The sequence below is a fragment of the Cydia strobilella genome, chromosome 9 (assembly GCF_947568885.1).
Source record: "Cydia strobilella chromosome 9, ilCydStro3.1, whole genome shotgun sequence".
Lineage (NCBI taxonomy): Eukaryota > Metazoa > Arthropoda > Insecta > Lepidoptera > Tortricidae > Cydia > Cydia strobilella.
Window position 1 is genome coordinate 9,226,294 of NC_086049.1, and position 25,341 is coordinate 9,251,634.

The following is a 25,341-nucleotide window of genomic DNA, read 5'->3' on the forward strand; positions in this document are numbered from 1 at the left end:
CTGACTAGTACAATATTTTAAGAATTAACTTAACTGATATTCGTTACAATTTAATTGTACTACTTATGTTTTAGGCTAGTTCACTATGTTATTTATAACATATAACAGAGACATATAATAAATATATCTTCTTAATATTTGTAGTTACTTAATCAATATTACGAGTAGATTCATCAATTTCAGTATAACAATTACTATTATATGAGTAGGTACAAAAATTTATTTAAAAATGATGACGTTTTGTAAGGTTAATTTCTTATTATGTATACAAATGGTACCGATTACAGCCTTAGTGACAACAAACAAGGTTCTCTTTTGTTTGGAAATGGCAGAATAATTATATTTATAGGTACATCAAATTCGATTACGTTTATTTTAAGTCTGAAATAAAACTGCGGCTAGCGTACTTGACGGTCTTATTAAATTCGATGCGTTTTTGTACTAAATGTTATCAGTAAAATAGATAATAGTAAGATAAAGTACGGAATAGATTAATCTTTGACTCAATAAGTACTTTAAATAAGTAGTTGACGAGGCCTGTAGCTGACTTGTTTTTGTAAGCACTTGACGAAGCCTGCGTTGCTGATCGCGAACTATTATGAATGGACTTGTTTTTTTTTTGTTATCTAAATTATAAGTATTATTCATACATTTTAACACCTTTCTTGTGCATGGCACCCATTGTCTACCTTTTGGAGTAGATATTAAAAAGGAGTTAGTTACCTCAGAGTTCCTGAATAAACAAGGAACGCTGAAAATCGAATACTTAAGTGCAAACAAAATACATAGGTATTGATTGTGTTGGTTCTTGAGGAGTAAATTTGGCACTTGATAACTTAGGAGAGGTGACAGAATATCCAAGGCCGTCTTAAACTATGCTTGGGCCCTTTTGCAAAGTAAAGAAAACGAAAAAACTAACATTTTTTTACTCTGATCTTCTGTTTATTATGGGTAATCAAAGTTACTGTCTGTCCTACGGGCCCCTTGAGGATGGGGGCACTGTGTGCCCTTATGGTAATGATTATGTGCCCTTATATAATATCTATGGCAATATTGCGCGTAACTTAATTCCACAGTAAACTAAAATTTTACTACATACATTTTGTATAGCAGCTACTAGACGACAACATCCTCATACAGATAAAGACACTCTTAAAAAACAAGACTCAGGAATAAAAAGTATTTAACAAATACCTATAATCTATGCATTGGAGTAAGATTGAAAGGGTTTTTCATGAGGTGTAAGACAAAAAATCGTCTGTATGCCGAAGCATAACGGGCGACTTTTCATCTTACCCCGCATGAAAAACCCTTTAAATCTTACCCCAGCGCACCTTACAGTCCTTACACCTATTTATAAATATGTAATATACCTACTCTGAAGTCATCATTTTGTGTCCACAACAATAACGCAGCGTCTTCCGTAAGCGAACCACTCAACGGCGGGCCCACGGCGTTCGCGTTCGCAACGAGATCGCCCACGTAGGACACTTCTATAGGTATCAAAGGATTGATTCACCCCGCGCCGCATCGCTTCGCTTCGCGTTCGCGTGTTGTTCGCCTACATAGTACGCTGCGTAAGGGGCATTTCCATTCGTCTAATGAGGCCTACCGCGTCTAATTTCGCCGCTAGGGGCGCTAGTGTAGACGGAGGTCTTTCAAAATGTCAAATGCATAGAAGTTTTGGGGGTTTAAAGCTTATTTATCCGGAATTTTCACTGCTTATTCATAATTGTGGTAAATATTTGATTAATCATGATTCATGGGTAACAATAGATACTTGTATAGCTTTCTATTTATTAAAATGTTAGTGTTTAAAAAAAAGTGGCAACTTTAGACGTTAAAAACCTTCGTGTAACGTATTGATTTTATAAAAATAAACATAGAAGAATTTTGAGATCTCTTTTTCTGGTCCTACATCTACAGTGGCGTCAACTGGTGAGCACAAAAACGGTAGCCCTCATTGGCGAATGTCATAAAGTAAATTATAATGATGTTCAATGTTTCCACAAATGAGTAATCGTTAATAAACGTCATCGTCGCCACTCTTGCGGGTCATTTTCGTCATAACGGCTTCCTGGTCAGGCACGGTGTCTCTGACAAGCGGGCCGTGGTTCCAGTTCGGCGGGTAGCCGAACTGCCGCACGTCGTCCCACCACTGCTGCTTGCCGTCCGCCCAGATGCAGTACACCACGTTGGTGCCGACCAGCACGGCGAAGCACACCCAGAAGGCGACGCGCCACTCGCTTAGAGTTGACTGTGGGAAAATGGTTATTAACGTTATTTATAGAGTAGTTGTGTACCACTTTGTCGGTAGTCAATGGTGCGTACCAAAAATCTTTTGAATAAAAACGTTATTAAAACTTTTATTTGCGGTTATGTACTAAACTTTTATATTAGAAAATAAGTTTTTGGCAAAAAATAATTTTTGGTACAAGTTTTTATCGCTGACTGCACTTACTTTTCTTCCCACAGGCAACTAATAATCATCGAGACAATTCTAATAACCCCAAACACAATTGCCTGTTTTATTACAGAGTTCCCATGGCTACATTTACATATGTACTAAAATTTCAGCTTAATCGGAAATCGGTAAGTGGGTCAAATTTAGCTTCCAAGATTTGACCCACACTAACAAACTAACAAGGCAATATTTAACTTGCTTGTAAATAATATGGAACACATAGTACTTAACTTTTTTCTGTTATTTAGAAAGGTGTACGAGAAACATACTCGTAACAAGACCTTTATTATAGATTTCATTAGGAGCCTATGTTTGGTACTGAATCTTGACTAAAACATATACTACATTCCTACTTTATCCAAAACATACACAATTTGGAATTCATTCGTGGTTCAGAATTCAATTTTTTTTTCGTAATGTACACCGCACAGAACATTGGTCTGTGTATGTATCAAACAATAATGAAGGTACAGTTGCCATCAGATATTACTATATCGTAGTGGTCAAGGGGTTCAGAAATATCTGAAAAGAAGTCTCTATTATCACCACATTCAAATTCTGGTATTTTTTTATGATGGTGACTGTATCTACAATTCTACAAGGGTACAGTCGTTACGTGTCGCCATTATATGGTACACAAAAAAAGTACAAAACTTACATTAGGGGTTAACAGTCCGATAAGGAAGGGAGTGGCGATCCCGGCGAAGGTAGACGTGGTGTTAACCAGAGACGTTAGCGTGCCGGCATAGTTCGGCGCCAAATCTAGCGCGTTCACCTGAAATTACCATCTTTATAATATAGGCTATTGTACTTGGTTGGTATATTTGATATAAAGAAAAGCATATAAGATACAGAAACACCTTGAATACCAGACGTTAGCACCATGAGGCAGGTTTACTCAGGATAATCCCTCAAACATACTCAAACTCAATTCATAATATAGCGAAGACAAAATGTTTTTTGTTACAGCTCCTTATGTCAATAAAATTAATCTTACAAAACGACGGGAGTTTTAGGTACATAGAGAATATGAATAATTATGTATTTATTGACATTCTGCATTGAGTCACCCGGTGATAAATTGATAATACTTCAATATTATTTAGAACTGTATACTTTGTACGAATTGCATACCTGATGCATTGATAGTAAACTGGCATATGTTCTTAGAAAACACAGTGACTATTCAGTTACATGACATTTGTGAAGGTGAATTACTTTTTGGTATCTTGCTTTTTGTAACCTAATATTTACAGCATTTTAGTGATTTGGATGAAGCCAATTTTCGTGAAATGTGCACGAACACTAGCAAATCATAAAGTGAAATTTTTCCTTTCAACTCTGTATTTGTATGTATGCAGTATGTTCGCGATAAACTCAAAACTACTGAACGCATTTTCATGCAGTTTTCACCTTTTAATAGAGTGATTCTTGAGGAAGCTTTAGGTATATGATTTGTTAGGGTTTACCGGTGCGAAGCCGGGGCGGGTCGCCAGTATTCTATAATTATTTTAACTGTATAAAATTGTTTTAACATAAGAAAAAGCTGAATTGAAGTGGAGTGGTTCAAAAAAAGTGTGTGCGTGTAATCTTTACGCGCGATTGAAGTTAAACTTCTTTGACGTTTATCGCTATGTTGGCACTTAGACGTGTGGCCTATTGTGTGTTTGTCACTACTGAGCGTTACTTCCGTCCGAAAAAAAATCTGAGTTACCCTCTAGTCGCGCCTAAAAAAGTTTTACTTCAATAATGATAGAAAACAATCAGACATACCCACAGCGGGTTAGTGCTCTTCCACGTGGATATTAATTTCGATAATAAAATATGTTGAAAAGATGCTGGCTTAAAGGGATTCATTTACTGAGCGCTTCCGTTCTTTAAAATACTCGAAGACTTTGGTGTCGATTGTCGTTTTCCCTCTGGTTTTGTTAGAAGTTTCATTGCATTTTTTTGATACCAATTTTTGCTTTATGTAGTGGACACCGGGCTGGGCGGTGTATCCGGCAAATCACAAAATAAAGAAAGTCTTGTGCGATTTAACGAAAAGGCTATGTGTACGGAATTATGAAGTTAGGATGTATTCCATTCAGTCTATGGTGCTATAAAAAGTTACCTTCATTCCGCTGTAGAATCCTCCCATCAAAGCCATGGAGAGGACAAAGTAGGCCATGGCGAGATCCCGGTTACATCCTGCGTACGACGCAAGAACGATGCATATCGCGGGGCCCGTTGCAGCTGCAATAACATGTTATTAGGTTACCTAATCGTAATTTTGCAGATGACCTAACTTATACACCTGTGTTGATTAGGAAATATAAGCTTTCTCAAGTCACGAAGTTTGTTTCATATCTATGTTACTCTTTCTATTTAAATTGGCAATTGGTATTATATAATTATTTACAGTGCGTTTATAAGCTATTCCGTCAATTTTTAACAGACTTCAAGAAAAGTTAGTAGAGACGTGTTAGTCAGAACTGTAATATAATGTCCTATAATAAAGGTATTGGGGATATGTCTTATCAAATATTATAAACAGCTCTTAAATATAAATACCTATAGTTGTATGGATGATCCTTCCAGTTTTGATCGTATGGCAACCCTTTTTAATGCACAGGTCGCACACAAATCCGAAGATAAAGGAGCTTATCCACATAGCGGCATAGGGCAGAGCGGTCAGCAAACCGGTGGTCGCGATGTTGTATTTGAGGACGTCGTGAGAGTACTTTGGTAAGTCTGAGACCATAGTGTAGTAGCCCCAGTCGTGGCCAACCTATAACGAAACAATTGAAAACTTAGCTTTTTATAACACTGGCAGAAAACATTTTTTTACAGCTTAAGGTATATGCAATATAAAAACCAATTTGAATTTCAAGAAAGTATAACAGTGAGATAGATAATTGTATTATTGGCCCCGCCCAAGATTTCGTTCGCGTAAAAGCCGCTTAAAACTTTCAACCCCATTTTTATGGATAGGGCTTAAATAAAAAAATGAGTGTAGCTTTACAATATTTGAAGTAAGATGCGTTTAAATTTTAAGGTCCTACGTTTTTATATAAAATGTAAATATACATATATTACTATAAAAGTTTTACAAAAAAATACTTAAATCTTTTTCCCTACCGATTTTGCTCTGTCGTGCTCTTTCTCATATACTTACGGTATTTATACGTCAATAGAAATTAAGGCAGTACATTGAGACCAGAGGGCGTACCGCCAACATCGAAAAAATCGAAAATCGATATCTACCCCTCTTTCGCTCTCTGAATACACAAGAGCGATAGACAGGCAGTTAACGATTCTCGATGTTTCGATGTTGGCGGTAAGCCCTCACGACCACCAAATCCCCTGAATTAACAGTTTTTTTGCTACTTTTTTTCAACTACGTGATGTACTAATTGAAACACATGCCCTTTGTTCATGTTAAGCTTTTTTTTTTAATCAACTGCCCGCTAACCAGTTTAGTCGCCGCGAGTCAAGGTTACCTTCATGGCAAACTTGGCCATTTAAATGGTATTAAACTTAGTTACGTAATCACAGCAGTTTCTATTTATAGAATTCATTTGTTGTTTCATTTTCGTACATTCACATGTTCGCAAATTTAATGAAGGTTGCATTTCTTTTTCGATTATGGCGATTAGTTACAATTACATAAAACAAAAAACCTAGCATGGCGATTTTCATAGCTCATGAAGTCATGATACTTACCTATTGTGAATATTGAGATATTTATGGCCATGCAATTACCATGCAAATGACTATTACGTCCACTTCAGCCACTTCTATGTCAATGTCTACAAGCTTTATGCATTTTGAATAATAAGTGTTAAAACATGACATCAACAGTCAACAGTGATAGACAATTACCTATACCGTTCCTTCAAACAAAGATTCTATGTCACAAGTCACACCATGTCCATTACAACAGTAAGAGGGAGTCAATAAAAAGCCGGACAAGTGCGAGTCGGACTCGCCCACCGAGGGTTCCGTACTTTTTAGTATTTGTTGTTGTAGCGGCAACAGAAATACATGAGATACAGTCTGGTGACAGACAGACGGACAGCGGAGTCTTAGTAATAGGGTCCTGTTTTTACCCTTTGGGTACTGAACCCTAAAAATGGAAGTTTTTTATATTAAATAAATAAATAGATATTGGACATTCTTTTACAAATTAATTAAGCCCAAGAAGACTTGTGTTGTGGCTACTTAGACAACGATATATAATAATATATGTATAAATACTTAAATACATAGAAAACACCCACGACTCAGGAACAAATACCTGTGCCCATCACACAAATAAATGCCGTTACCGGGATTCGAACCCAGGACCATCGGCTTCAGAGGCAGGCACTAGGCCAAACCTTTATAACCAACCTTCATAATACATAACCTTTTATTACACACAGTGATATTTCTTCAAACAGAAATGCAGCAAATATGTAACAATTATATAGCAACGATATATATGTATATTTACATTCTTCTGGTTTCATAAGTAATAGTTATTATTTTAAAGCTAGTTTTAAAGCGATTTTCAATAAAAAAAGCATGTTAAGATTGTTTACCACTTTTCTAATAAAAGAAACGGTATACATGGTTGATACTAAAAAATTGAGTAAACTTACTGCGGCACAAACTAACGCCCACACGGGCCACGATCTCAGTATAGCCTTCCATGGCACCGGGTCCTTGGCGGCCTTGTGGTCGGCCGTTGTCACGTTGGCGTTCAGATAGCTGAGCTCCTTCTTTGAGATAAAGGGATGCGTGTTCGGTGTGCTGTAGCAGAATAAACTCTGAAAAAAAAAGTATTTTTCAAAGATAGTCTATCAAAATTAATAGACGTATAAGAATCAGCGGACAACATGGCTTTGTTGTTTAAAAAAAGACTATTATAATACTAAAACCTATTCAAATATAGACAAAATACTTGGATGATCGGATTCATGTGTTAATTTTAGGAAGAAAGAATTAGAAGTTAACATGGAAGCGATTAATAAAATTGACAAAAAAATCTTCAGTATTTTATTGATTTACAATTTATTTATTAAATTTTATTGCACATAAAAAAGTACAATAGCCGTACTTAATAAGATAAAGCATTCTTTACCAGTCAACTAAGGCCAAAACAGAAATTTTCTAAATTAACTATATCTCCGCCGTCCTCGCTTGCCTCAAAACATTTAAAGTGATACATACCCACAAAACAAACCATAGCAGACCAAAGCCACCAAAGAAATAGAACACGTTGGCCCAATCTTGGCCATCTGACAATAGGATGCCGGACATGAAGGAGCCGAAGATGTTGCCGATCTGAGCACCACCGAAGACGAGGGCGCCTTGGAACGAGCGCTCGTGTGGGGGCACCCATCGGGCCAGCATGATCATGAGAGCTGGCATCGTGGGACCCTGAAATAAATGAAAAAGTTTTTTTAATATTTTTATTTTATTTGACGCGATACATTATGTTTTGTAATGTTTTTGCAATTATTCGCTGACACATGATTAAGTTTAAATGCTCATATATTAGTGAAAATACTATTGAAAATATTATTTTGATTATGATATATGACACTAACTCCTGTTAAACCAATTTTTTTTTAAGTAACGCAACGTAATTGGTATCTATTTTCTACACTATGCTGTCAATATTTTTGATTATTGATAAAGTAAAGAAATGCATAGTATTGAGTCAAAAATATTTTAAAACCATGTTTTTAAATATTTTCAGTTAGTTCATTCATCATTGATTTATGGCTAATCTCATTAAAACGCGTTACACATGTCCGTCGCAAACACAATAAGCTACGGAAATCTATTATGGGAAAAAATATGCAAATTATGCGGCGTCGGCAACACCAGACAACAGTGTAACAGGAAGGAAGTAATTTGTTATGTTGTCAATCTTCGCAGAGTTATCAGAGACGTGACAAAATACCGAGCATAGTCTCTACGAGACTTGAAAACATTGCTAAACTCCAATAATGTTACCTATTTTACACACGAACTACAAAGCAAAGTTATTTCATTGAAAAAAAATCAATTTATCAGTCATTTATTAAAACGTCGTCGTAATCTGCTAGATATCGGCATTATAGACAAGCCAATTAAACATTCCAAAAATAACAGTATATGAAACACATAAAATCAGGACAAATATATAGGTGATATTATTTAATGTATAAGGGCAGCTAGTCCTTTTACACTTCTAATTAGATACATATAGTTATATATTAATCATGCTGAATTTTATTATTTTTATATTGCTATTATGGATGTTATAATAATTTCAATGAATTCGTGACTTTACTATTTATGTACTTAATGAATTATTGTAATTTTTAATGTAAGTTATTTTACTGTTATTTTAATATGATGTAACTTAATCGATGAACTTTACTGTATAGTAATTTGATGTTATTTAGCAACTGACTTGTAAATTGGCTTTATAAAATAAATGACTATGACTATGACTATTATATTAGGTAAGAGTAATTATATTGGTACCGTAGACGCAATTTAATTCAAAACTGTATTAATAGGTTTATTTGACGTTTTGTATGTTTATAAATTAATACCTAAGAGGTTATTTGAGTATAAACAAGAAATAAATTATATTCCAAACTTAGGTATGTTTCAATCTAACTTTCCTTTAATGTATATGTATACATACGTATACTTACTAAAGTTCTTTGCTTTATTTTTCCCCTATCTTCTTTATGCGAATTATGTTCTGTGTCTAAAATTGTTTTATTGTGTAATTAAGTTAGTTGTATAGTAGCCTTAGTATAGTTGTAGTTTTCGCTCTTTAATATGTACATATTTCATGATACGCATATATGCTTTGGATGGCATTCCCAACCAAAACCTGTACTCAAAATAATTATTTCATGTAATAAATGTTATCTGTTTTGTGTGCCTAATAAAAAAATAGCATAAAGTAATTTGTATGCACACATCTGATATGGAATGCAAATAGTGCTAACCGCCATTAACTGGTTTTCACTTTTTCACAGAAAATCTTGAATTTGCGACCTAAGATACTGATTCGACACCAGTGTAAATCTAAAATGGCCCCACTTCCCTCTTTACTTACCTACTCCTGGTCTCTGTTGAATCTAAATAACGTAGAGTCACCAGTGACCGACATGGGACCAGTAACTCGACACTTCAATGGGGTTGGCGGGTCGAAGTATTTAGCAGATGGCGCCAGTATAGCTTGCCCTGTCAATCCCTACAGTTGTCAAATTCTTGTTTTTTTAAATGGAATTTTATGCTCAGCCCTTTAAGCCAAATCTCATAGAACTCTACTAGAGAAAGGGGCAAGCTATGATGGCGCCATCTATGTAAACCTTTGACAGTTGCCAAGCCCATTTTCATCCAAGAAAATAAGGGTAGACAACCAATCTCCTAATACGGGATCACTGTGCAGCTGCTGGACAAGTGTTGCCACATTATGAAGTCGGCTTCCTACCCTTATGTTCTGGGATATAAGTTGAAGTGTCAGATTACTTCCCTGTCGGTTAATTAGCCACCTAATTAGGTATGTAACGAGTAGTCGAACCCTTTCTAGAAAGCATTCGCCATTACAACTGTAGCAAAACGGACTGATATCCTTTAGAATATAAAAACTTGAAAAAATAGTAATTACATTTAAAAATCGATAATTTGTAAATCTAGTTTCTTAATAAAAGCAGCAAAATTGGGGTTACCATGTCATATTCTTTCGGTTACCCGGTAAGGAAAACTATTATTGTCGGCCCCATCTACTGATTGCACTTTTTTAACCTTATTTTAAGTCAGCAGTTGTGATATTAATGTAAATAAAATAGGCACCTATAATTTTGCATTATAGGGCCAATCTTTGAGTTTACTCTGAATAACTTTGTCGGTTCCGTAGTACTTTATTATACATAAGTACTGTTAAATAAATGATGGCCAATACCCACAACATGGTTACAAGAAACACTGTTTAGAATTTAAATTCTGTCATCAAGGGTCTGCATATAAAGAAACACCATCTGAATGCTGATTGTATCTAAGGCGCCACGCAACGAAACGAATAAGAAAATAAACTTTAAGTCAATAATAAAAGGTTGTATTTTAGTCAATAGCCAAGCGAGATAGGTTGCCGTTGGAGTTAGTAGTGTATTTGTTTATAAAACTTATGAATTATTACGCAAGCTTATGACACGCACTAATGTATTAGGAACTTAGTATTGGATACTCATAATTTCTACGTTGTCTCAAATTATTTGGTATATATGTAATCGCAAATAATAGGTTTACAATTATGCTTTCATGTGTTAACTGAAACATTTCAGCTAAACAGATAAGTTGATGCCATGATAATAATCCAAGGCATGTCATACACAATTTATTATTTCCTGTAAATATTTCTCATAAGTCTTAATGATAATGATAAAAACTTCTACCACAGTTAAATTAAATAAAAATTTTATATACACAAGTTTATTAAGAGTCTAGTAAAACACGGCCAGATTTTCAAAACCAGAAGCAAGTTAAAAAAAAACTCATAAACTTAAGGTTTTTGGGAAAAAAGTTTTGACCGATAATTTATATCTTCAATATGTAATTCTACATAATTCTTACAAAATTTCCATTCAGAGAGATGATTGGAAGGTGAATTTTAAATACGGTTTACTTATAAAAAACACACCTCTCCCATTCCTTGAAGCACACGAAGAGCGAACAGCCCACCCCAGCCTCCATTACCCATACGGATGACCCACGGAGTAAGGAAGGTGAACAGAGCTGTGCTTAGTAGACCTACGCCTAAGGTCCACTTGCCGCCCCACTTCTCGGCCAGATAGCCTCCGGGGACTTGAGTGGCGGCGTAACCGTAGTAGAAACCACTGAGGATTAGACCCTGAGTGGCCTGGTCCCAGGTTTGTGTTGCGTACTGAAATCAATCGTTCATCAATTTATTTAAGCAATATGTTTGATATTAACAAAACCATTCGAGCAAAACACAGAGTTTAAAATTAAGTAAATTAAAAAGGAATAATTATAATTTAAATATCAGCGCATTGGCCCTTTAATATAATGCCGCATACAATAAACTAACATTATTTTTATTTTAAAATGTATTACTTAATATAAGTCGTCCTTTAGGTAAAAATATATGTAAAAATCGCACTTAACATAATGCGCAAACGTGGAGTCACGGAACAGGCTTAGCCTAGTCACTAGTGTGATCCACTAAATTGATGCAAATCTGACTCATTTTAAAAATAAAATTTTACTATACACAGTATTTATATAATCTTCCATAATACTCTAACGTAATGTATTTGGATGCGTTTTGATTTAGGAAGATCTTTTGTGCAATTGACCCGTAAGTGCAATATCACACATCTTTTAATAGAGACATGTTCGTTTTATGTAGCTTTTGGCTCAATGGCTGTGTTTGGAATTATATTGGTGTAAGTAGGGCAAAAATTGTTGCACGCCAGTCATTGTTCAGTCTGGCGAGATAGAGAATATAGAGTAAACTGTCTGTAGTCCTACACTACGCCCATAGACTGTATTTTTATTTGTACAATGAGCTCGTATGATGTTGATGAAATTGAAATGCTAAACTTATAGTTGGTCAAACTAATTTGTCAGTCAGTAACAACCGGGAAAATTATACTCATCCCTTTCTTTTGGGTGCTAGTACTAGTGTAAGACAAAGATAGTATGATTTTCTCTGTCTATGTTTGTAATGATAATGAGACAGTCCTTTGACAAACTATATATTACAAATACCAGGAACTACGAGTATTAACCGCAATAGCATTGGTTGAAATATAAACTTACAGTAGGTATTTTATGCACAGCTGGTAACTATACCTAATGAATCAGTTTTCCCAATGAACTACGAGCGCTTCTGCATATGTTCATATTAAGATGACACACACTCAATGAACAAGAATGTATTGTCAATCAAAACATTTCCATGCGACGCGAGTTATCCTGAATTTTTTTATCTACACACATAACACAAAAAACCACAAAATACCACAAGCATAAAGATATACTTACTGTTTTCTTTGAACAATGAACTGTGATAATATTTTAATGTAATAACATTATTATCGATTGTACAATTACATTTGAATTACGAACAACTCAGAAAAACAAAGTAATTGAATTTGTCCTCTATTCTAATAGCAGTCGAGAGGACGTTTATATTCGAAATGAAGTGTCAATTGCAGTTTGAAGCAAAAAAAATAATTATACGGTTGCGTAACATGCGTGAAAATATCAGTTTGGTTTGTTGTTTAAAAACGTCTAAAAAATGACACCTGATATCTGCGACAGAACAACGATGCCGCAAAACCGGTCGTAATATGCGGTTCCTGAACACATCATACAGAGCTTTTAATATGTGTGTAGATTAAAAAGTATACATAACCAGGATTTAAACACTCGTGTGATCCTCTCGAAATTAATGGCTTTCATTATGTAGCAGTCGCAAAAACTACAATGTACCCACCCCCCACCCAGGTATATAAACTACAATTGAGCACCTATAAAAATCGAAGATCAAAGAAAAATTTGTTACTTACTGGACTTATAAAGACAGTAGTGTTGGCAGGAATCGGGTCGTTTTCGCATATTAGTTCAGTGTTATTATTGTTAGAGTCTGATTCGTTCTTGTGGAACGGTATCACCATCTGAGTGATAGCCAAGTTCAAACACACCCTCATAGTGTAGGCATTGCAGACTCCGAGAAGGCCCATCACTCCGAGTATGTAGCGTTGAGGGATGAAACAACCTGTGAAATGGAAAAAAATAGGCTATTTAAATAAATAAAATAAATATTATAGGACATTCTTACACATATTGACTAAGTTCCACGGTAAGCCCAAGGAGGCTTGTGTTTTGGGTACTCAGACAACGATATATATATAGGTAATACATAAATACATAGAAAACACCCATGACTCAAGAACAAATATCTGTGCTCATCACACAAATAAATGCCCTTACCGGGATTCGAACTCACGACCATCGGTTTCACAGGCAGGGTCACTAACTCACTACCAGCTAGGCCAGGCCGGTCAAAATAAAAAAAATACAAATTTAGATAAAAAATCCTTAGAAACGTCATTTTTTGTGTATTTTTACGCATTATTCGTTTTGTACGAAAAGAAAATCTTAAAACTTACTTAAACACTTAATTTCTGTATAACGCTTAATTTCTGTAAAAATGCCTTTTATTTTTAGCCAGTATTCGTGATCATTATATTAATTTTAGCAACTTAATAACAAAAAACTTTACTAACCCAACTTAATAACAAAAAAGTCGCAAATACGAATACAAATTTATGGCGTTATTCATAAACGCCTTACTGGCCTGAATTAGCTATGAATCGTTTGTCTTTATCTGTCATTTTGACTTATGCATTTGTAAGAAAGGGATAAAAAATAATTAAACTAAATCAGGCCGGTAGTTTTATGAATAAGGGGGCAGTCTCTAATTGTTTTCCTTCGTATTTTCTCGGAAACGTTTTTCTCGGATACCTGAACTGTAAAACAAATAAATTAATGTATTGTAACATCCCCATACTGTATCAATGCTAATAAATAATTTCTGATTTCAATTACAGTACATATCCTCTTATCGAGGCACGGGTCAAAGGAGTTGGGGGTTTATGGAGTCAAGAAAAATCGTTTATTTTCGTAAAAAAAGTTTGGTAAACGCAGCTGGTTTTCATTTATCCTGGCTTCCATTTGCCAAGTTTCACGATACAATGTTTGAATTTCAAATGTCCATGAATATGAAACATTCACATTGAATAGCTAATTAATAATTCGATAAGACAGTAATGGAACTCACTTTTTAATTAAGAGTATGAAGAGACTCAACATTATGCAAATGTAATTATTAAGTATCCATAATAATATTTTTGGTCAGAAAAACTATGTAAGTACCAATATTTACATTATCGCTACAAATACGCTGTGGATATAATTATCGCATTTCATGATAATGAAATTAAATAGGTACAGAACTAAAACTTACAGGGCATAACTTTTTTACCCGACTACATTTACATAGTATATAGGTACAATGGTGTGGAAGTTTGTGTCGCGTTTCACTGCAGCGTTAAAACTAAGCCGATTTTGATGAATGAAATGTCAATCGATTCGTTTTTAAGCTGGTAACATAGGCTATAAGAGAGGTTTTTCTACGAAAACTTTCATAGTTGGATTAGGTCCATGACAATTTTTATCAATATTAGCACTAGGTGTTAAGCAATAATATTGCCTACTTATAAAACAAATAACTATATTTTTTATAAATAAAGTGGGATCAATTATGAGTCGGATAAGAAGAAAAAGACATCCAGAGCAATTATGTAGTGGTACGGAACGCCCGGAGCGTGAATCCGGCTCGCCACAAAAATCGTGCAAGATTTTTGTTTAGTTAGATCTTTTTTTCCTCTCTTTACCTATGCCTTTTAAGAACCTGAATGCTGCTCAAGGGCTTAGCCAACCAAGTTATATCCCACACAAACCACTTTCCATGTTTCGAAAGTTGATTATCTAGGATCCGTATTCAGAAACAAAAATTGTATTCCAATACCAATTGCAATAAGGCTTTAATGTGAAATATTTATAAAATAGTAATTTATTATGCACAAGCAAGAAAACAATACGCAAAAATTAGCTTTTACGTTGAAGCATTTTTGTTTGCCCCTTAGATGACTTGGTAGAGAATGTCAAAAGGCAGTAAGTCCGCTTTTTATACTAATTTTGTGTACAGTAAAGTACAAAATAAAAGAATAATAAAGATAGACAGTAAAGATATAGATATAGAAACTCCATAGTTGTACCTACTCGACAAATTTGGACTAAGTAGGTATAATGCGCGGGGTGGCGTGGTGTAAGAGGAACGCTGGTTCAAATCCACCCTTTGTTTAATATTTTCAATATTTACTAGGTACTTAACCTACAATAATGATTAAGGCGGTTCCCTGAGCCAGAAGGCGAAATATGTCCTTATATGATCATGTTTTTCTAAGAGGCGTTGATATTTGTAGACGTGGAAAAAATATATGTAGTTCTTGACTATATTATCTTTAACAACATAGCTTCCGATACACGAAGTATGACACTTCGCTCGATACAATTAATTCCCAAAGTAACCTCTAACTCGGACTTTTAATCCTACTTTACTCGGTTATTTATTATGTGATACTATAAACAAAAAAAAAAAAAAAAAACAATCTTAACATAAATAGTAATTTCATAGCTTTAGAATTTCGATATTGTAAGGCAACGTTTTTAAAATAAATAAAAACCGACAAAATTCGATCAAAATTGACACTTGGCGCATATGTTCTTTCCCGTCCTTTCTTGCGAAATGTGACAAAGACAGCGGCAAACCGATGGAACGGCCTTAAGTATTAATTATTGAAAACTAACGTTGTAAAGCTAAAGTGCGACAATAGGCTTGGGAGTCAGCTTTTGCCGCGAGCTGCGAGTGATTGAATATCTGGTTACTTAGAATATAGGCTGATTTGCAATTCAAGGTATTACATATCATATGTAAGGAGCTAATACTATTTAGTGTTAAATTTCAACTAACACCAAACCAGGGGTAAATAAATTTTTTTTTTCCAAGATATTAACAGTTTTTTTCTGTATGTTTCTGACTTGCCGTCGAAAATTTGTGAACTTTAATAAAGTTTTTTTTTTCTAAACTTTGATGATGACTACTGAAGTTTTACTGAAAACGTCTCTTAACCTGCACAATAATCTGCACATATTACTCTCAATTTCATAAATAAAAGGTCTAAAGTACTAGACTTATGTAACAAGTAACTACAGTAATTGTTCCTATTGAAAAAAATCGACATTTATCATTCAATTTCATTTATTTATCACATTTATTTTAAAAACCTCGGTAAGCACTGCAGAAGCTTTCTAAAAATGTTTAAAACAAATGTAATGATTGATAAGTTATTAAAATCTAAACACCGTGGACGCTGGTCATTACGTACGTAACAAGTAGCTCTACCCTGAAAAGCTTAATATTATGTATCTTGAAAATCACTTCCTTTTGAGCCCTTATTTCTTGAGATTTAATTCTTATTTGTTTCAATCTAACTATTGTAAAGTGAGCTGCAGAGATAATTAAGGAGATAACTAAACCCCATATACAAACATATTTATATGTAGGAGGGTCAGTTATCTCTGCAGATTACTGTACCTATTAGCTCCTTAATGGAATATCTCGAATTACAAATCAGCCTGTACTTATTTACTTTTACTACATTTACTTTCCTAATAACTACCTATTACCGTTCTTGTTTGCTATATAAACATACTACAATGGATCTTATTTAACTGGTAGAGTTTCGTCTTTGTAGCTTAACCTTCGCTTTGCGCTAAAACTTCTACTTGGCTGAGCTCTAATACAGATAGAGCTTAATCAGTCAATCCGTTTTCGATATCGGTATTAGGACTCCGTACCCAAAGGGTAAAAACGGGACTCAATACTCAATATTTTATTGCAAATTCACAAAGTAATTGTACAGGTGGTAAACTTATAAGCTAGGTCTTTGTGAACCCTGTTGGGCACTGCAATATACTATAACTACAACTATAATTTACAATTCCAAGGAGAGGAGAATTTTTGATTAATTATTTTAACATACAATCATTATAAGCAAATGTAAAAATAAGAATTTAAATGTCAAAAATACACTCTTCGTGTCGAAAGTTTTAATTGCAATGTCATTTGTCATTTATTATTCAAAACATTAAGTATTATATTAACAAAAACAAATAATCTATAGATATTATTGAATTATAATATGTCATTAAAAAATTCGCTTAGAGTGTAATATGACTTATCTAATAATAACTGTTTAATTTTATTTATATATATATATTATCATTTTCTTCTTCTTTTATAGAGTCCGGGAGTTTATTATATATTTTAATAGACATTACTAAAGGGCCTGATGACAGTTTAAGTTTACAAGGTGGTGGGATTAGTCTATTCTTGTTACGTATGGGTCGTGTAGAAGGTAGGTCCTCTCGTTTTATATAGAATTCCCTGTGCTTTCGAACGAACTTACACATTTCTAATATATACATAGATGTAAGGGTCAGCAGTCCAAGTTCAGAAAAATAAGGTTTGTGGGTTTCGATTTCGTCAAGTGTTTTATTTATTAAGATACGAACAAGCTTTTTCTGAAGGGTAAAAAGTAATGGAGCGTTGGTACTATTACCCCACAGAATAATACCGTAATTTAGCCAGGCATATGCAAACGCGTAATATGTTGTTAGGGCTGTCTCTAAATTTGTCATTACTTTAACCTCCCGAAGCGCATAGACAAATTGAGATATTTTTTTCCTAATTTTCTCTACATGAGATTTCCAATTCATGTGACTGTCTATATCTAAACCGAGTAATGTAGCGCTTTGCACGACTTCTAGCTGAGTATCTTCGTAGGTGTAATCTATATCTAGTGGCGTTTTCTGGTATGGGTAGAATGCAATTATTTTGGTTTTCTTATAATTTATATCGAGGTTATGGTCTCTAATCCAGGAACTGATTACATTTAGGTTAGCTGTAAGTTTCTCATTGACGTCTTCAGGGTTTTGGCAAGCTGTAATTAGTGACACATCATCGGCAAATAGCACACAGGGATCATTTGTGATTTTGGGGAGGTCATTGATGTAAATAAGGAAAAGCAAACATCCAATAACGCTTCCTTGCGGGATAGAGGCGTTAAGAGTTTCATAATTCGATTTGACATTTTCTATTTGTCCAGTTGCAAAGTTAAAGTGTTCTATCTCAACTAGTTGCTTTCTATCTTTTAGGTAAGATTTTAGCCATCCGAAAGCAGTTCCGCGAATTCCTATCCCATATATTTTATTTAATAATATGTCGTACTGTACCTTATCATAAGCTATTACTAAGACTCCTTTGTTCGTCTGTCCATCTGTCTGTCACCAGGCTATATCTCATGAACCGTGATAGCTAGTCAGTTGAAATTTTCACAGATGATGTATTTCTGTTGCCGCTATAACAACAAATACTAAAAAGTAGGGAACCCTCGGTGGGCGAGTCCGACTCGAACTTGTCCGGTTTTTTTTACATTAATTGTCAGCCCAGAATAAGGTTCCAGATTCAACATTATAATGAATCAGTATTGCACTGATTCTATATTACTCTATTCATTAGGGTTAGTACCAAATGAAATATATCAAGTAAATGAGTGGATAAGTTATTTATTTACTCGCTTGCGGAAAGGGTAGGCTTTGTGAATATGTGGGTATTCTTATTTTAAATAACCGACGTAGTATAAAATAAATCGGTATTAGAGTTTTGAATGATTCAAGGTTAGTTTTACTAGACTTATATTGACTATAGACCGTGATTACCTTTTGTATTGTTTATTAGCTCCCGATATTTCGACGCAGTTACATGCATCTTGTTCAAGGGTTCGTTAATTAGCTTGCTAAGACGATTTTGGTGCTGAATTCAATTGATTTGTTATTGGTTATTATAACTCGTGTGATATAGGGAACATTAACTAAAATTATGCATAAATTATAAATATTTACGATTAAAGTGGAAAAATATACCTAATAGGTAGAGATTTAATTATTTCGATTTACACATAATGTTTTTATGCTGTAGTACACTGTATTAAGACTTAACTTAGTTAGCTTGTATTCATCAGCACGGTATTGTCAAGCGGTCCAAAAACTGGAGGCTGTTATTTAGTTAATAAGTTTTCTTGTCATTGTCTTTAACATCTTGTAACTATTTGGAGAATTTATACCTATATGGGGTAATATTCAGTAAGTATACCGTAAAATCAGGTAACTTTACTCGACAACTTACAACTATGGTCCAAGTTCAAGTTCCATTAAAATATGTATAAATAATTTTTAAATTATTATGGGTATCTAATATATAAAAAGCATTAGTATATCTAAGCAACAAAATAAATGTAACGAGTACAAATCAAAAGGGCTCGTTGATAATCAACGTTAAAAACTGAACCATAGTTGTATTATATGACTATAGTTACCTGATTTAACGGACATTGACAGGATAGGTAAATCACAACTCTTGTTTTTTTTTGTGTCTAAACGTAAGATTATGTCTTCTTTTAATCTTGCCTTTTTCGTTCATTTAAATAGGTAATCGTTGTCGTATCAGGTGTCCTAGTACTTTAGCATACTGCCACATCGATTCGGTTCTCCGTCGCCCTCAATCGAAAACACGGTATGAAGATGATGCGTAGGTGTCACGCACACATACTCAGTCGAGTAACGGCGCGATTCGGGAAATGAATTAGAGATTCACTAGATATGAAATAGTAAAGATATGTGACGTTCCACGGGTAAAGGTACCTTATGGCAGTTGGAGCTTACGCTATTATTAATATTACGTCGCATAGCGTCGCAAATTATTAGCCGCCAGAAGGTACCTTTTACCGTGAAACGTCACATATCTTTAATATTTCATATCTAGTGAATCTCTAATTCATTTCCCAAATCGCGCCGTAACTCTTTTAGCTGCAGGCGGCTGCAACCCTTGCGTTTCATTAATTATCGCAAGGGACATTAGTTAAGTGTTGGCTACAGCTCCGCGCACCCCTTCCAGATTTATAGAACATAATTGTTCCGTGTAAGGAAAAAATATAACTATAGGATTTATAGGTACATACCCATATTTTTAGTAGGTTAAATAATTAAGTCATCTGAGCCATCATTTTGGCATCAGAGCCAAGTGAATGCAGTGGAAATGAGAGCGTTGAGAAGTGTGTGTGGTGTGAGATTACAAGATAGAATTAGGAACAGTGTGATAAGGGAAAAGTGTGGACTGAACGAAGATGTAGTGACAAAAATTGAGAAAGGTATGTTGAGATGGTTTGGACACATGCAAAGAATGAGTGAAAGAAGGCTAACAAAGAGAGTGTATAAAGAAGAGGTAGAAACGGGAGTTGGAAAGGGCAGACCTCGGCGGACTTTTGTCTGATCAGATCGGGGAAATCCTGAAGAAAGGTCAGGTGAAGAGCACCCTAAACCGGCGAGCGTGTATGAGGAATGTTATGAAAGTGAAGGAAGCGAAAGAGGTATGCCAAGATCGTAGCAAGTGGAAATCCGTGATCTCTGCCTACCCCTCCGGGAAATAGGCGTGATTATATGTATGTATGTATGTAAATAGTTAAGTAAAGAACTAACGGCAAATGACGCGAGTTGCAGTAAACATAATTGAGTAACAAAGACAGTCTATTTTTATAGTTTTTATAAAATGAAGTTAGGCCAAGCAATAAGAAGGTATAGAGGGAAATGCTAGGAACACAATTTTTGACATCGTAGCTTTGTTTGGACTAGTTAGGAGATGAACATATCAAAAGTCCCCGACCGTAACCCTGGTGCTGGGGGGGAGAGGGGGGTTTGAAGGTTCAATTTTTCGGTTTTTCAATTATATCTCGGAAACTATGCGTCTGAGCGACATGGCCACTTATACGAAATGAAAAGTGATTTAATTTGTTACAAGTTATTAAGTATTAGGTGAAGTTTTTTGATATCTTATTTAGTTTTTGAGATATCCGCTCTTGAAGGTTTATTTAGGGCTCTCATTTCTATCTTGATTATCTACATCAGTGAAGCTCCTAGGCCGGGTTTGGTTACGTTTTCGTATAAATCGGGGGTGCTGAATTCATTTATGGTATCAACATTGACACCTTCCCAAAGTAAAAACATATAAACTTTAAACAAATAACTTTTTTTTAACTCCTATTCACGCTTAAACCGCTGAACCGATTTAGTTGAAATTTGGTAAATAGATGTTTTAAGTCCCGAGACAGGATATAATATAATTTTTATCTCAAAAATCGTACTTTGATGGTGTGAAATTTGGTGTGAGGGGAATTCAGCTTCTTCGCCGAACTTGAATTCCTGAGGTTAATACTGTTTTAATTTAGGTTTGAAGTCATGTTTGGAATCACTTCAACTAAATTAAACATGTAGACCATCCCAAATGTTATTTAAATAGGTTCAGCGGTTATTGATTCCCAAACCATCTCTATACCAAATTTCAACGTAATCGGTTCAGCCGGGCTAGCACATGATTGGCGCGAGAGTATCTCGCCGCGACATAGACTACCCGTCCCTCTATAATTCATACAGTTAGTAAAAGACGGGTAGTCTATCTCGCGGCGAGATACTGTCGCGCCAATCATGTGCTCGACCTACTGCAGCGGTTTAAGCGTAAAGTAAAAAAAAAAAAAAATTTAGTTTTTACTTAGGAATGGTGTCAATGTTCATACCATAAATGAATTCAGCACCCCCGATTTATACGAAAACGATACCAAACCCGGCCTAACAGCTTCACTGATGTAGATAATCAAGATAAAAATGAGAGCCCCAAATAAACATTCAACAGCGGATATCTCAAAAACTATACAAGATATCGAAAAACTTGACTTAATAAAACTTGTAACAAATTAAATCTCAGACGCATAGTTTCCGAGATATAATCGAAAAACCGAAAAATGGAACCTTCAAACCCCCCTCCCCCCAGCACCAGGGTTACGGCCGGGGACTTTTGATATGTTCACCTCCTAACTAGTCCAAACAAAGCTACGAAGTCAAAAATTGTGTTCCAAGCATTTCCCTCTATAGCTTTTTTTGGTCATTCATTTCCTGGCCTAAGTAGAAATTTCCATGCACCTTCTTGAGGAACTAATTGGAACCTGTTCTAACGTAACTTTACTTTAAAGTCGGTAAATGGGATAACTATTCACTATCAGGTTATCTTTACGCATGTATATTTATGTGTAGCCGCCAACATAAATATATCAATCTGTTACCTCGACATTTTATGTGACGTTATCGCGTGGTAGATAAGAGCGGTGCTGAATGGCATATTGTACTTCAATGTTATGCTGACAGATATCAATTAATCAGTTCAGTTACCGAGTCGTGAGAGCATCTAGTCAGTAAACGATTTCAAACTGGTTAATAGGGTAGGTATGATTTCGGGGATCTTATATACTTATAACATAATTTATTTTTTCCCGCTTGAAGTCGGCTTTACTTTTTTTTAAAGATTATTTTTTGTTTCACAAAACATTGTTCTCCAAAACTTTAGATACACAAACAACCAATAATGTTAAAATTTAGCATACCAAAAAAATATTTTTTGGCAATTGTGAAACGCTCCCAAGAGAAATACTTACATGATCGCAAAGTCCTAGTGAACGCGTTATCCACAACCTTTGGTTGTTTCGGAGTTTTCTGCCCAAGCAGATTATGCGCCTGCGCTTGAGCTTCTGTATTATCGTCCATTTTCTACAATTATATCACAGTTTTCTTCAAAAATAACAAAAAAATAATTCTTAAAATGGTTGTATTAAATGTTATAAAAGAACGCTTCTCTTTTCTAAAATTACTAAAAATTCATTAAATAATTAACACACACAACATTTACACGTTTTTATTCACACATGACACATTCGCACACGCCAACAGGCCAGCGTGGACAGAGAACACTGGCAGTTTGCGCGTTCCCAAGCTTAGTATGTTTACCGGCGCCAGCACATGGCATATTGTCATCGATTACATTTGATCATGTAAAGACCGAAGCTGCTAACCTTGGAGCCACGCCGTTTAATTATGGTAGTAAATAAAAACGACTGAACCGTATACGCGAGTAATATATACATACGACCTTGCGTAAATTGGTAATTATGTACAATTACGTAAATGAACCTTTGATAGCCTTTTATATCCATAAGAATTTATGTTAATTTTTAAGATTCGTGGTAGACTTGCATACAATAAGTTACAATTTCAATTTTTTATTGTTGCAATTTACAATCAAATATAATTTACATACAATACCTAAGTAATTTATGTTATTTGATTTATATCTGCAAATAATATAACATTAAATGAGTACTTACTTTACTTAGACTGCGAACAGTAGGTAAATAGGTGGGGATGACATAATTGTTTACATATTGTTATTTATTTGAAGATTAAACAAACTTATTTTTTAACTTTTTTTATATCTAGTTTTGCAACACTGTTCCTAACTCTGTGTAGGTAGGTATACATACAATAGAGCCCGTGCCTTGTGACCGCAATCCGCAATATATCAGCGTATAGTAGGTATGTGAAGTCAACGAAACCTGTTACAAGTTAAGGCCCCTACATAATTTCGCGGACAATGCCCGCTGTTATATTGTACGGTCAGTATTAAAAGCCGTTGGGTATAAGAGCGGATTCTCATTTGGATCACTCTAAAAAACCGAACCCCCAAGGTGTTTTAGAGTTTGGCAATAGGGAATATTATGCGAAACTCTGCGTAGGGGGCACCACTACCACAATCTGAGGGTCTATCGCGAAACAAGAAAATCAAAATTTCGTTATCTATATATAAAGAGGCAGACAGCGAAATATCGGATTCGCGTTTCCCGGTAGGTCCTCTGTAAACAAACCGCCTTGATGCATCAATGTCATATTTTAGTATCTCTGAAAACTTGTCAAGAACCTGTTAAAGGCTCAGTATGTATTATTTACTCTATGGTTTACTAAAAAGGCTAGTGCTGCGCACTTGTGGCAGATCATTGCAGTAATATCCCCTATTGTATAATAATATTTCAAGTCAAGTATACCTAACCTAATAGAAAAATGTACCTATCCTTAGAAATATCATTACGTTGAATGACTAAGAAAAAAAGATCATCTATATTCTGTTTTTTTATCCCGTAGACTAAAATGAAATTTCATGTGGTACTAAGAAATGTCATGTCTTACACATGAAACGTCATTTTAGTCTACGGAATAAAAAAACAGACTTTAAGTGGCTCAGAAAGAAAGTAAGAGATTATATTTATTTACTGTCATTAAAACGGTCCCAGAAATTTTATAAAACAGTATCTTTGTTCCATTTTTAATATTTATTTAGGCATCTACTTAATATTTATTTTTTAAATATATTCCTCGTTGATTGGACTTCAATTCGTGTGAAACGATTAAGACAAAAGTGCAGGACTCGCGCGAAATCGCCTTTTCATACAAACGTAGTCCTCATTTTCCTCTCTGGATATCAACATTTTTGTAAATATTTTGTTACAATTGGTTGTGTATCAACCACAGCTACGTTTGATTTTTTCGAATTTATAATTAATAAAAGTCAAACGTAGGGGCGTAGCTATGACTAATATACATCAAATTATGTAAAAATATTTTCCATAATGTCAATATCCAGAGAGGAAAATGGGGACTGAGATGAATGGAGAAGCGGCCGTCTCCTTTCCTCTTAAGTCATCATTTATCAGAGGTGAAGTACGATTATGTAGTTATCAAAGTTCAAGCTACATTGATAAATCATTTACTATCACAACTATATTGCAATAACTAGTTTATTTATTTATTTAAATTATTTACATGAAATATAAACTCCCCGGCTGTGGATGAACTCCTTGCCGAGGTTTTCTTGACGGATTACAGTGTGAAGCTCCCCAAAAATTAGTGTACAGGTTTCTACATGGTCGGCAATGCGCATGTGACACCTGTGGTGCAGGCGTTGCTAGGCTGCGCAGACCGGAAGGCCGTATGCTTGTTTGCATATTGTAATTCTTATTTTACCATTGGAGTTAAAGCTGTAGGTGTTTTCGAGAGAAAGACTAAGTGGTGATCTACAGGAATCGAAATGAAGTGGAAGTACCATTCCGAATTACAAATACTGGCGTGCAAATAATTTATTTAAATTTTTCTTATTTTATATGTAGAGCCGCAACAGAACTGTTTACGAGTGGAAATGTTTTTAGGTAGGTATATAAATAGTCTGAATATTAATGAGCAAAATACGTTACTTCATT

At 34.8% G+C, this 25,341-nt stretch overlaps 1 protein-coding gene across 1 annotated transcript; it reads right to left on the reverse strand.

Moving 5' to 3' along the window:
* Nucleotides 1–446: 446 nt before the first annotated feature.
* Nucleotides 447–23,030, reverse strand: LOC134744232 (putative inorganic phosphate cotransporter). Its single transcript, XM_063677971.1, has 9 exons — nucleotides 22,693–23,030; nucleotides 13,036–13,244; nucleotides 11,142–11,384; nucleotides 7,661–7,870; nucleotides 7,090–7,257; nucleotides 5,018–5,234; nucleotides 4,578–4,699; nucleotides 3,123–3,239; nucleotides 447–2,257 (listed from the first exon to the last, which is right to left on the reverse strand). The coding sequence occupies exons 1-9, from the start codon at nucleotides 22,799–22,801 to the stop codon at nucleotides 2,024–2,026; spliced, it is 1,629 nt and encodes a 542-aa protein (XP_063534041.1). The 5' UTR covers nucleotides 22,802–23,030; the 3' UTR covers nucleotides 447–2,023.
* Between the last annotated feature and the right edge of the window lie 2,311 nt (nucleotides 23,031–25,341).